This window comes from Ovis aries, chromosome 1, assembly GCF_016772045.2.
Source record: "Ovis aries strain OAR_USU_Benz2616 breed Rambouillet chromosome 1, ARS-UI_Ramb_v3.0, whole genome shotgun sequence".
Classification (NCBI taxonomy): Eukaryota; Metazoa; Chordata; class Mammalia; order Artiodactyla; family Bovidae; genus Ovis; species Ovis aries.
The window spans coordinates 80,807,725-80,821,674 of NC_056054.1; the positions used below are offsets into that span (position 1 = coordinate 80,807,725).

A 13,950-nucleotide genomic window follows, 5' to 3' on the forward strand; every position below is an offset into this window, starting at 1 on the left:
TGTGTAACCCATTTTGAGTGGAAGAAACTTGAAGTAATTCAGCTGTATTTCAGATAATCAAAGGTTCGTTGACAGTGAAGAGGTCTAGATTGAATTAAGGACTTGAAAATTATTAAAACATTTAGGAACTTGGTTTGTATAATGGAGTCAAATAAGAATGCATAAAAATGGTAAAATAAAATTACAGTCTCAGGTAAGCCCTAAAGTTCCATTTGTTCAAAAAATACACAGTACCTACTATGTGCTGGATGCTCCTTTAAATCTTGGGATCTATCAGTAAATAAAACACAGATTTATGCCCTCATTTGAACTCATGTTCTTGAATGGAGAGACAGACCATAAATAATAAACTTAGTAAGTTTTTTAGTATTTTAGAAAATGAGAAATGCTATTTGAAAAAAAAAATAGCATCAGGAATGCTGGGTTGAGAGGGTTAAGCTACAGTTAAGGTAGTTAGGGTTGACCAACATTTGGAAAGAAGTGAAGGAAGTTAGCTAAGGAATGAATCTGGGGAAGTGAACTGCAGTAAGGGAAATAAGTAAAATGCACTAGCTTGTGACCAAGGCATAAAAAATGGGGGGAGAAATTGGATTTGAGGTCAGAGAAGTTAGAGAGGGCCATGACATGTGCCTTCTAAGTACATTAGATTTTGCTGAATAAAATTGGGTGCCATTGTAGTACTGTGAGCAAAAGAGCATCATAATTTGACTTATATTTAGAAAGCTATGAGGACTAGTTGGGAGAAGGCAATGGCAGCCCACTCCATTACTCTTGCCTGGAAAATCCCATGGACAGGAGAGCCTAATAGGCTGCAGTCCATGGGGTCACTAAGAGTTGGACACGACTGAGCAACTTCACTTTCACTTTTCACTTTCATGCATGGGGAAGGACATGGCAACCCACTCCAGTGTTCTTGCCTGGAGAATCCCAGGGACGGAGGAGCCTGGTGGGCTGCTGTCTATGGGGTCGCACAGAGTTGGACGTGACTGAAGCGACTTAGCAGCAGCAGCAGAGGACTAGTTAACATTAAAAATTAAAAGCTGTAACTTTGAAGAGAATGTGTGACACATTTTGAGAGGAAGAAAGTTGAACTCAACACTTTGTGTTGAGAATAGATGGAAGGCAGGGAAGAGTAGAAACAGAAAAATGTGTTAAAAGATTATACTGCCAGTTCAGTCCAGAGATTATGGTTGTTTGGACCATGGTGGTAGCAGTGGAGATGGTAAGGAGTAGTTAGATTCTAGATTAATTTGGAAGCAGAAGCAAATACCAATTTTTGATGGCTTGGTTATGCAACATGGGAAGGAGGTGTTAAGGGTTATTGAAAAATTTTGACATGAGTAAATGAAAGAAGGGAGTTTCCATTGAAAGTTTCCAGATGGGAAACATTTGAGCTGAGGGTGGGGAGAGAAGATTCAGTTTCTGGAGTGTTAATTTTAAAATGTTTAAAATTAAGAGAAGCTATCCAATAGTTTGAATATATGTTCCTTGACTTAAGGACAGAGATTTTGGCTGAAATTATAAATTGGGAAATTATCAGCATAGAGACGGTCTTTAAATTTAGGGTACTGGATTAGATCCAAAAATAGATCTCTGGAGTATACCAATATTAAGAGTTCAAGACAGCATAAACCAAAGTGATTGAGGAGTAAAACACAATAAGCGTGGAAGAAAACTGTAGGGAAGTTATAATGTCTAGACTCCAAGTGAAGAACATGTACCAAGGAGGGAGTGATTGTGTTAAATACTATAAAATGAAGATTGAGAGTTGACCATTGGTGTGGCAGTACAGAATTTGTTTATGACAAGCAGTGTCAGTGGAGTGATTAAGGCATAAACCTGATTGGAGTGAGTTTGAAACTGGATGGGAGGAGAGGAATTTTAGATAGCATAGATGTTTCTTGAGGAGCTTTACTGTTAAAGTAAGGGGAGGGAGGGGAAAGGGGGGAATAGTGATAAGTGGGATCAATAGATGAGGAAAAAATACTTTTAGGATGGGAGAAATCAGATTGGGTTTGTATACTGTTGTGGACAATCCCGTAGAGGACAGAAAATTGGCAATGTAGGTAGGAACACAACCTGTACAGTTCCAGAAAGAAGAAGAGGGACTAGGATTTAGTATACAAGTGAAGTGAAGTTGCTCAGTCGTGTCTGACTCTCTGATCCCATGGAATGTAGGCTGCTAGGCTCCCCATCCATGGAATTTTCCAGGCAAGAGTACTGGAGTGGGTTGCCATTTCCTTCCCCAGAGAATCTTCCTGACTGCGGGATTGAACCCAGGTCTCCCACATTGCAGACAGTCACTTTAGCGTCTGAGCTACCAGGAAAGCGTATACAAGTCAACTAGATTTAAATAAGAACATGGATCGTTGATATGTGATAACAGATAGAAGGGTAGAATATGTGGATTCAGAAGATGGTAGATGAGAAATTATGGTTTGGAATCCGAAGTTCTCATTTTGTAGCTTCATTTTTTCTCGAAGTAGGAAGCGATATCCAAGGCTAAAAGAATGGGACAGGACTATCATGAAGTTAAGGAAGAAGGAAATAGTGCAAAATATTATCTTAGAGATTGGTAGAAAAAAATGAACTGAGAATGTAGTACGTAACTGGTTGGCTTCATTAAGATTGCCCTCAGATTTGTGGTTGTGATTGTGAATTTAAAGTGAGACCAGCCCAGTTCATTATGTTTGTTTTTCTAAACATTTTCTGCTGCATTAGCACAGGTAAAGTTGGATTTAACCAGATCTTAGTTTTGCTAAGTGATTGGAAGTGATTGCCTAATGAGTAATGAAGGCTTGGCAGCCTGACATTAGAAATGGGTGAAAAATAGCCAAGGAAATGTTATCAGCATTAACAAGTGTATAAATTACTTTGTATGTGGTCTCTAACAGATAACATAGGTACAGTTATTAATTATTTTACTCTTTTGTTCTTCCAACTGAAGGCATTGACAAGACTTCATCAACTGAAACTTTTGGGTCATACTTTAGTTGTTGAATTTGCAAAAGAGCAAGATCAAGTTCATTCACCATGTCCCTCTTTGGGAACTGAAAAAAAGAAAAGGTATGTAGATAGGTTTTCCTAGCCTTTTAAAAGTTTATTATTATTTTTTAAATTTATTTGAAAAAATTTTTAAATTAAAAAATTACTAATTTTTTTAAGGAGTTGTATTGCTATTAGATTATTTTCAGACTAGCAAGTAAATAATCTGAAACAGTAAATGATTGTATCTTTCTACTAAATCTAGTGCTTGAAAGCAATGCATTTGTTTGTTCCTAATTATGCATTAGTAACCTGAGTATTGATTTAATATTAGGACTTAACCAGTGTGAAGTGAAAAGAGAGTAGGGTGAAAGCGTTCAACTATAAGTGGAGGGAAGGTAACTAGTATAAAGTCCTAATATATAGCAAGGTATCATTAATAGGCACAGCCTTGATTCCTAGCTGTATAACCTTTGTAGCTATATAACCTTTATAAGTTGCTTTACACCAGTGGTTTTCATAGTACAATCCCTGCACCAGCTGCATCATCGAGAATCTTGACTGAAGGAAAGATTGTTCGTCCTTAACCTAGTCCTACTGAATCAGAAATTTGGGTTGTTGGGGCTGGGGAGGAGGATAGGCCCCAGCGGTCTGGTTTTTAAGAAACCCTTGCTAATGCACATTAAAGACATTTGTGTGCCACTATTTTATACCTGTGAACTTCAATTTTTGTGAGTGAGGGCTGTCAGTAAGATTAATCATACCATCTTTGTGTCATTGCTATGAAGAATAAATGAAAATGTGGCTTGCCTTATATAATATCTGGAATTAGTTTTCTTTTTCATTGGTATTTACTTAATAGCTGAAAATTGTACTTTCGCAGCTGTTTTTATAATGCTGTGTTTGAAAAGATAGTGTCATTTTAGTCATTCTGTTTCTTCTATAGATAACATCAATTTTGATTCCATATTTCTTAGGTCTGATGATCCTGTGGAAGATGATAAAGAAAAGAAAGAACTTGATTGTTTAACCATAGAAAATGGAATCGCACCAAACCATGGGTTAGCATTTTTGTTTGTATTTCATTGTGTCTTTTGGTTTTATTTTGGATAGGTAGGTTTGTGTGTATGTGGGGTATGTGTGTGTGTGTTGTCAAATAAGGTATTTTTAAAGGATATTTTAGTATATATAATGAAGATTTTTAGTGTGTTGATTAAACATATTGAGCATTAAAAGTTTGTCACTGAATTTGGGTTCCATGAAAATGTTCAAAGTTGTAAGATAAGCTCTGCAAAGAAATGCTATATTCTATAATGCAGAGAGAAGGCAACTTGCTCTTTAAATGTAATCATTTAGATGTTTTAGGAACAGAGTACTCTTAGATTTACTGAATCATTTGAGCAATTTGTATGTTATTGGGTTACCTAAAATGAATTATTGATATGAATCTTACTAAAACACAATAAGCATTTTAAGTATTTTTTTTAGGCTGACTTTTCCTCTAAATTCATGCCTCAAGTATATGTACCCACCACCTTCAAGTACAATCCTAGCAAATATAGTAAATGCTTTGGCAAGTGTGCCTAAGTTCTATGTACAGGTAAGTAGAATAAACATTTCTCAAAGTAAATACTTTCTCATACTTTTTAAAAAATAGTTGTATTAGTTGTATTAATCAGACTAATTCCTAAAGGGGTGATTATATTTCAGAATTTTAAAGATGCCTTAGATTGGGCTGTTATAGCTAAGTACCATGATCTGGGCATTTTTTAAATAATAGAAAATTATTTCTCACAGTCTGGAGGTTGGAAGTTGTATTCCAGTGTGCCAGTATAGTCAGGTTCTGGTGAGGGCCCTCTTCTGGGTGGAAGATGGCCATTTTCTCTTTGTAATCTCATGTAGCTGAAAGAGCGTGAGAGAGCTTTCAGTTTGCTTTTTATAAGGTACACTAATCCCATTTATGGGAGTTCTACCCTTATGACCTAATAACTTTACAAAAGCCTCATGTCTTAATACCATACCATTACAGGTTAGGATTTAACATATGAATTTTTGAGAGGGACATAAACATTCAGTCTATTGCAGAAGGTAGTGAAAAAATTACTACATTCAAGTATGGGTTTTTATAAACTATAGCGTAAAAATACTATGTTTATTATTAATAATACTAATAAGCATAAGCTAATTTGGGAAATGTAATTTCTGGTAATTCTTCATTACTTTAGCATATGCTTTTTCCTTTCCTAGAGGAAAAGATACAGAGAATCCCTCAATAAATGCTTAGAAATATTAACAATAAAAGATACTTTTAAGTACAAAATATAGATGATGATTTTCTTTATTATGCTTCTCTCTGTTTCATAATTCACAATAATCAAGGGAAAAACACTTCAGTAAATTTCACATTGTAAGAATATAACATTTTTAATAATGAGAATAATGGTATTTTGTACAATTGATAAATATTTTAGGAAGGTTGGTCTTCTAAGATATACCAGTGCCTGAGATATACCAGTTTAGCCCTTTGCTGGTATTATAAAGGCAAGAGGTGATCCTTCCTTTGCACTAAATTAATCACTAGTGTTATTGCAGAGTTTTTAAGTACACTATCAGATGTGAGTTGAATCATGATTTTTCTATTTGATTTCAAATGTTTTATCCCTTTTATTAAGGTGCTTCATCTTATGAATAAAATGAATTTGCCTACACCTTTTGGACCAATTACTACCCGGCCTCCCATGGTAAGAAAGCTCTTGGAATTTTCAACATTCGAATTTTGCTTCTTGTGGTGAGATTATTGAGGCTAAATTTTACAAATGTTGTGCCAGTGACCTGTAACGTGTACTTAAAATGAAGAACAAATACAAAGTTAATGTAATAATAGTCCTGTGGAGAACTGAAAGTGGGAAAGAGCCAGAACTTTTTTTTTTTAATTTTTTCTTTCTTGGCCATGCTATGCAGCATGTGGGATCTTAGTTCTGTGATCAGAAATTGAACCCATGACCCCTGCAGTTGAAGCATGGAATCCTAACCACTAAATAGCCAGGGAATTCCCCAGAATATTAAAGTGATGTTTTGGGTAATAGAGGCCATCATTTCTCTTAGGATTATTCAGTCCTTTGATCTAGAACATTGTGCTATCCTACAAGGTAGTTACATTTAACAAGCTGAATTGTCTAAAATTTCCATTTTTCTGGTTTTATTGCTAGTAAGTTAAATTTGGAGAAGATAAAAAAGGTTGATAATTTTTTTATTAGAATTTACTGTGCAAATCTATCAATAATTTTGTTGGTAGGTTATGTCTGCTCTTCAGTAATTTTAGCAATTTTTTTATTTTGCTGTAATACTCAGTACTTTGTTTTTTGTTTTTATTTTTTATTAATTGGAGTATAGTTTACAGTGCTGTATTTCAGGTGTGCAGTCATACCTACATCAGTTATATTAATATATATATGTATAGCTCTCTTTTTTAGATTCTTTTCTCTATATAGACCATTGTAGGTTATTGAGTGGTTTCCTATGCTATACAGTAGGTTCTTATGTATATTATGTATAGTAGTGTGTATATGTCAATCCCAATCTCCCAATTTATCCCTCCCTCACTTCCCTCCTGGTAATCATAAGTTTGTTCAGATTCATGAGTGATTCTTAAGTCATGTTTGTAACTCTTTTATTTCTGTTTTCTAAACAAGTTCATTGTACCATTTTTTTAGATTCCATGTATAAGCAATATCATATGATATTTGTCTTTCTCTGACTTAACTTCATTCAGTAAGACAGTTTCTAGGTCCGTCTGTGTCACTGCAAGTGACATTGCTTCATTCTCTTTAATGGCTGAGTAATATTCCATTGTATAAATGTCCCCTTAGTACTTTTTTAGATAACAGCAATGAGAAATTATTTTAGAAGGCTAACAAATAGAAAATTTGCTTTTGTATTGTGCATTGATTGCTTTTCTAATGTCTATATTGGCTTCATAATTTTTCTTTGTAACTCTAAAACCTCAATGCCTGGCATGTTGCTAGGATAATAGTTAAAATTATACTAGCTGCTGTTAACAAAACTCAAATCTTAGTCACTTAAAACAATTCAGATTATCTCTTGCTCATGCCAGGTTCATTCCAAAAGTAGGGCAGAATGGTGTTCTTTCCTGAATCACTAAAAAGATCCAAGTTAATCTGCACTGTGTGCATTCCCTGGTTGGTGAGGACGTTAACATGCAGCCTGCAGATAAAGAAACGAGAGAGTTTTATGTGTGAGAAGTCTTTATGCTTACCTTTTCATTGACTAAAACTCAGGTGAAATCTAACTGCAAGGGAAGTTTGGAAATTTACTGCAGCTAGGTGCCAAGGCAGAAGAAACAAGTTTTGTGATCTACTAAAGTCTACTGAGGCAAGTGTTCCATCAATATATGTTGAATGTGTAAAAGAAAACCATGAGGAATAGAGAAATGTGAGAATCATGTATCTGAATGGAAATAGTTTTCTAATCTGTAAACATCATAGATTACCATATTATTTTTTGTTTTTACTTAGTATGAGGACTATATGCCATTACATGCACCTCTTCCAGCTACATCTCCTCAGCCACCAGAGGAACCTCCTTTGCCAGATGAGGATGAGGAATTATCTAGTAAAGAATCAGAATATGAAAGCAGTGATGATGAAGACCGTCAAAGGTATGTCATGTCAAATATTTGTGTAGATTCTAGTAAACATAGAATATATGAATGAGATTCTCTTACTCTTCGTAAATTTTGCATATAGTTCTTCCTAATTGAGGGTCCTTAGCATTTGTCCATTTCCAACTCCCCATCATACTGTATAGATTAAGGCCTGAGACTAGAAATCAAGGCCTAAGGAAAAATTTTCGCATGATGAGTAATTTTTTTGACTAATCATGGTATAAAATTGATCATCATTTTTTATTGATTCTGTATTTGTGAACTTGCCTACTTGTTACAGTTTATTTATAACTTCAACATCAGTAATTGCAGTGCTTTTACAGTCTTCTAGCAGACATGGGCATATACAGAATGGTGAAAAATTTGAGTCATTTGACGTGCACATCACTGATGAGGTAGAATAAAGTGACATTCTGTCTTCTTGTTTCAGCTCTTACACTGTAAAAAAGGGTCTTTTTCACTGTTTATATGTATTATGTTTTTCACGTTTTTGTGCTGTTTGTTGTTGGTTTTGCTGTTTAAAATGCCCCCAAATGTAGTGTTGAAGTGCTATCTGCTACTGCTAAGTCACTTCAGTCACGTCCGACTCTGTGTGTCCCCATAGATGGCAGCCCATCAGGCTCCCCCGTCCCTGGGATTCTCCAGGCAAGAACACTGAAGTGGATTGCCATTTCCTTCTCCAATGCATGAAAGTGAAAAGTGAAAGGGAAGTTACTCAGTCCAGGGTTTCCAAAATCAAGAAGGCTGTGATGTGTTTTATGGAGAAAATTCTGTGTGTTAGATAAACTTTGTTCAGGCCTGAGTTATAGTGTGGTTGAGTATGAGTTCAGTGTTACTGAATCAAAAATATATATTAAATAAGATGTTCTTAAAAGTAAACAAACGTAAAATGAGGTGTCTAATGATCAATTGATGAAATGTGAGCATGTGCTTGCAGGAACCTAATCCTGAATTTCCTTTAGGGACAGTGATTCATTATTCACTAATTGAATGAGAAGACCTTAGAGAGCAAAGTTAGGTTGTATTTCTGTTTTGTCAGTTTACTTCCCTGGACTTTATTTACCTCAGAGTAATTTCTAGAGCAACTTCATAGAGTTTTATACAAGAATATACAGAATGGGAAAGACTAGAGATCTCTTCAAGAAAATGAGAGATACCAAGGGAACATTTCATGCAAAAATGGGTTCAATAAAGGACAGAAATGGTATGGACCTAACAGAAACAGAAGATATTAAGAAGAGGTGGCAAGAATACATGGAAAAACTGTACAAAAAAGATCTTCACGACCCAAAAAAGATCACTCATCTAGAGCCAGACATCCTGGAATGTGAAGTCAAGTGGGCCTTACAAAGCATCACTATGAACAAAGCTAGTGGAGGTGATGGTATTCCAGTTGAGCTATTTCAAATCCTGAAAGATGATGCTGTGAAAGTGCTACACTCAATATGTCAGCAAATTTGGAAAACTCAGCAGTGGCCACAGGACTGGGAAAGGTCAGTTTTCATTCCAATCCCAAAGAAAGGCAACGCCAAAGAATGCTCAAACTACCGCACAGTTGCACTCATCTCACATGCTAGTAAAGTAATGCTCAAAATTCTCCAAGCCAGGCTTCAGCAGTACGTGAACTGTGAACTTCCTGATGTTCAAGCTGGTCTTAGAAAAGGCAGAGGAACCAGAGATCAAATTACCAACATCTGCTGGATCATGGAAAAAGCAAGAGAGTTCCAGAAAAACATCTATTTCTGCTTTATTGACTATGCCAAAGCCTTTGACTGTGTGGATCACAATAAACTGTGGAAAATTCTGAGAGAGATGGGAATACCAGACCACCCGACCTGCGTCTTGAGAAATCTGTATGCAGGTCAGGAAGCAACAGTTAGAACTGGACATGGAACAACAGACTGGTTCCAGATAGGAAAAGGAGTACGTCAAGGCTGTATATTGTCACCCTGCTTATTCAACTTATATGCAGAGTACATGATGAGAAACGCTGTGCTGGAAGAAACACAAGCTGGAATCAAGATCGCTGGGAGAAACATCAGTAACCTCAGATATGCAGATGACACCACCCTTATGGCAGAAAGTGAAGAGGTACTAAAAAGCCTCTTGATGAAAGTGAAAGAGGAGAGTGAAAAAGTTGGCTTAAAGCTCAACATTCAGAAAACGAACATCATGGCACCTGGTCCCATCACTTCATGGGAAATAGATGGGGAAACAGTGGAAAGAGTGTCGGACTTTATTTTGGGGGGCTCCAAAATCACTGCAGATGGTGATTGCAGCCATGAAATTAAAAGACACTTACTCCTTGGAAGAAAAATTATGACCAACCTAGATAGCATATTCAAAAGTAGACATTACTTTGTCTGTCTAGTCAAGGTTATGGTTTTTCCTGTGGTCATGTATGGATGTGAGAGTTGGACTGTGAAGAAGGCTGAGTGCTGCAGAATTGATGCTTTTGAACTGTGGTGTTGGAGAAGACTCTTGAGAGTCCCTTGGACTGCAAGGAGATCAGCCCTGGGATTTCTTTGGAAGGAATGATGCTAAAGCTGAAACTCCAGTACTTTGCCCACTTCATGTGAAGAGTTGACTCATTGGAAATGACTGATGGCTGGGAGGGATTGGGGGCAGGAGGAGAAGGGGACGATGACAGAGGATTGAGATGGCTGGGTGGCATCACTGACTCCATGGATGTGAGTCTGAGTGAACTCCGGGAGTTGGTGATGGACAGGGAGGCCTGGCATGCTGCGATTCATGGGGTCACAAAGAGTCGGACACGACTGAGCAACTGAACTGAACTGAATACAAGACTATTCATAGTAATAATTGCAAATGAATTATTGTTTTACTTGTTGTTCTTGATGATCTACATATATTTTATTTAAAGCTTCTGGCAAAGAGCAATAAGTTGTTAGTAATGTTCAGCAGAGCCTAAAATAGAAATTGCTAAACATTTTCTGTAGGGAGACAGAATTCTGTTGTCGTGGGAAAGCACCAGTGGATGATACCTGAATGAATTGATGTTGCTATCTTCAAGTGAAACTTTCTATTTAAAAATAAACAGACAATGACTAGATTCGGTCCTTCAGCTGTAATTTATCAACCCGTAGCCTAGAAGACCTGTATAGGCAAATGGTGTGAATCTCAGATACACACAGAAGCCACCAGATACAGAGGTAGTGTTTTGACAGCAATCGGAATCCAAGCAGAGAATCTAGGCACCATATACAAGTAATCACCAGCAATTTGAATATTACTAAAGCAACATCCACTTGAGTAGTGTGGCTCCTTATACATTCTCTTTCTAGTGAAAGAGTTAAAAGTCAAAGCATAGGTGGGGTTAAAATTACCAAAATCGGAGTTAATAGAACATCTGTCTTGAATAGAGATATTTATGAAGGCTGGCAGCTTTTGTTAGACTAATTTGTTGCTAAATAAAGAAAAAAAGTATTACAGTGGATTAATTAACCTCTGTAAATTTTATTTTCTTTATGAAAACAATGATAGTAATGAGAAATGTTTTATAGGCTGGCCACAACTGTTTTTGTTTTATTTGAATTTCCATTTAGGGATGTAGTGAGGAAGTCTGCAACTAATTCATTTCAAGTCATGAGAACAAAGCCTTTGAATGAACTAAGCTAAGCTCTGGTTTCATGCTTCTTTGTTATTTTTGGAAATTATAAAACATGCTACTTCGTATTATTGATTACTTACATAAAATATGCCTTGCACTGTTGTAGAGGCTTAGTATACTTTTGGTGAGCAATTTATGAATATAGATATATGTTTCATATAACTGGATTTATTCATAAAATTTTTGTTAAACCATGGTTTTTAAGAGGCTTTAAAAATTTGTAGCATATGTTTTCATTTTTTTCCTGCTTAAGGAAAAAGGGTTTAAAACTTATTTTAACTCTTAACTACATATTATTGTGCTTGTTTTCAAATTTCACAAATTTAACTCTGGAGAAGTAGAGCTGTGACTAATGGTTTTGAACTTGCTTTGTGGAAACATTGTATCTGATCCTGTGGAAGAGCCAAGAAAGACTAGAGATCTATGTTAAATATTCATAACCATAACAGAGATAAGTTATATACAAAGTATCAATTGTCACCCCTTGGTTGATTAAGCTACTTTAGAGTATAATACTTGAAAACTCTGTTTTCAGGAACAGTGTAAGTTATCTTGTTTATAGAAGGATGCTTTCCAACAATTATGTGCAAAATATTTTTAACTTAAGTATTTAAGCCTAGGTTTTCTTTAATAATTAGAATATGAATCAAAATAATTTTACTATGTTTATAAGATCTGTTGACTATGTGTCAAGGCAAGAGCAGTAAAGTTATATAGATTATATTTAGTGTATCTTGTTTAACTTTTTGACACAAAGTACAGTCATTTATTTGGGCAACTAATAATTTTCTTAATAAAACATATCTTTAAAGCTTGACAAGTTGCAATTAAGTAAATTCCCAGTTCCTTCAAGCTAAGATGAGAATTGATCAAGGAGATTCATAACTTGAGCTTTTGTCAAATGAATTGTATCTTAAATTATGACTTAGAGATTCTACTTAAGCCATATAAATCATTTTATAATTTATAAGCTCAAATAAAAATTTAAGCTTCACAAAAACAATGGTAAATAACTGGGCTTTTACATAAATCTTTTTTACTTTTCTTTCCGTTAATGTAGAATGACCAAACTAATGGAACTGGCAAATCTTCAGCCCAAAAGACCAAAACCAGTAAAGCAACGCCATGTGAGAAAAAAGAGAAAAATAAAGGATATGTTGAATATACCATCATCTGCTTCACACAGGTAGTTTTGTTTTAGATTATTGGATAAAGGTTCTTTATATAATTTCTTTAATTGCTTAACTGAAATAATTTCTCACTCTGACTTTTGTCAGTCCGTTTCGTTTACCAGTGATTTCTTATTTGCCAAATTCACAAGTATCCCTAATTTTCTCAAAGTTGACTAGCATTTGATGCTATTGACTATGCCAGGTTTCAAAATTGTCCACCTTTAATTTTTTGTTTCTCATATTTAACTCCGTTGCTTCCTCTTTTTCTTCCTACTTTTTTCTTTTTTGACTTTCACTCACTCACTTACTTGCTTTTTAAGTATTGGATTCCATATGTTCCTGTCTGTGGTCATTTTCCCTTCATATATTTTTACTACTTGTTAATATCATTAGTTTTTATGATTCACCTGTTGTAGCTGATAGATTCCAAATCTCTCTCTCTAGATTTAAACTCCTGAGTTTTATTTCCAGTTTCTTGTTTGTATACTCAGTGTCTTGTATGCACTTAAAGTATTATTCAAAGCAAAATTAATTTACTTTCATTATGTCTTTCTCTTCCTATACTGACAGTTTGATAATGGCATCACCAGTGTGCTTATATGAAAGTTTGTTAGTTTTTCCTAACTTCACTACCTGATATCAAACATTTTTTTGCTAGCAGGTAAAAGTTCACATGGCTTAGCACACAGGACCTACCTTTAAATATTTATTAAATGTGTGATAAGTTCCATGCTAAATATTGTGGGGTTTAGAGCATGCTTCCAAAGCTCAGAACTACCTTTTCAAACAGTGAGTTAATAGTCTTATGGGCAGGTAAAACATACGCACAGATGACCATTGTATTAGCAATTATAATAGTAAATAATATAACAAGATGTAACTGAGAATGAAAGATTGTGAGAAAGGAGAAATCACAGCCAGTTAAGAAGTCTGGAAAGACTTTAAGACAGAGGAGACAGTTTGAGCTGGGCTTGAAGGAGGAGAGACAAAAGTGAGTCAGGGAAGAGAGATGCAATTTGAATAAAAAAGTACAGTTCTAGAGGTAAGGCAGTTTGGTGCTTAGGAATAGAAATGATGAAAGGGAAAGCTAGAAGGATGTGGAGATACCTGCCTTAAATGTTACGTAACAATATTTGAGTACATTGAAGGAGCTGTTTTAATACATTAAAACATTAAAAATTTCTCTCAGATTTTATCTTCTTACAGTAAGCTTTCAGGAAATATACTGATGTGGGGTGATGATCAGGGCAATGAATATGAAAGAATTTTATTAGATATAAATTAACTTCCCAGTATGTCTTAAACTTTGTGTTAGGATAGAGAAATTGCCAATGAAATAGTGTTTATTACTGTGTATTTTGTTTGAAATGTATTATCCCTTTTGACTGATTATCTGACATTTTGCATTAACAAATTTTTTTTTGAAATTATGTTAGAAATTATTAGCCTGTTTGCCATGGATTTCTGTGTACTTACAT

At 35.2% G+C, this 13,950-nt stretch overlaps 2 protein-coding genes across 8 annotated transcripts in view; both read left to right on the forward strand.

Moving 5' to 3' along the window:
* The window catches only part of AMY2B (amylase alpha 2B), a 130,472-nt gene that overhangs the window by 28,842 nt on the left and 87,680 nt on the right, over nucleotides 1–13,950 (forward strand). The gene's annotated exons all lie outside the window — the stretch shown is intronic.
* The window catches only part of RNPC3 (RNA binding region (RNP1, RRM) containing 3), a 47,348-nt gene that overhangs the window by 5,248 nt on the left and 28,150 nt on the right, over nucleotides 1–13,950 (forward strand). For all 7 annotated transcript variants that reach the window (XR_003590145.3, XR_001040160.5, XR_001040159.5 and 4 more), the window contains exons 3-8: nucleotides 2,948–3,066; nucleotides 3,963–4,046; nucleotides 4,474–4,585; nucleotides 5,658–5,726; nucleotides 7,521–7,663; nucleotides 12,361–12,486. Coding sequence is in view for 3 of the 7 variants with exons in the window: in XM_012177334.5 (XP_012032724.1) it covers nucleotides 2,948–3,066; nucleotides 3,963–4,046; nucleotides 4,474–4,585; nucleotides 5,658–5,726; nucleotides 7,521–7,663; nucleotides 12,361–12,486 (653 nt within the window). In the remaining 4 variants the exon portion in view is untranslated. The remainder of the gene's footprint in view (nucleotides 1–2,947; nucleotides 3,067–3,962; nucleotides 4,047–4,473; nucleotides 4,586–5,657; nucleotides 5,727–7,520; nucleotides 7,664–12,360; nucleotides 12,487–13,950) is intronic.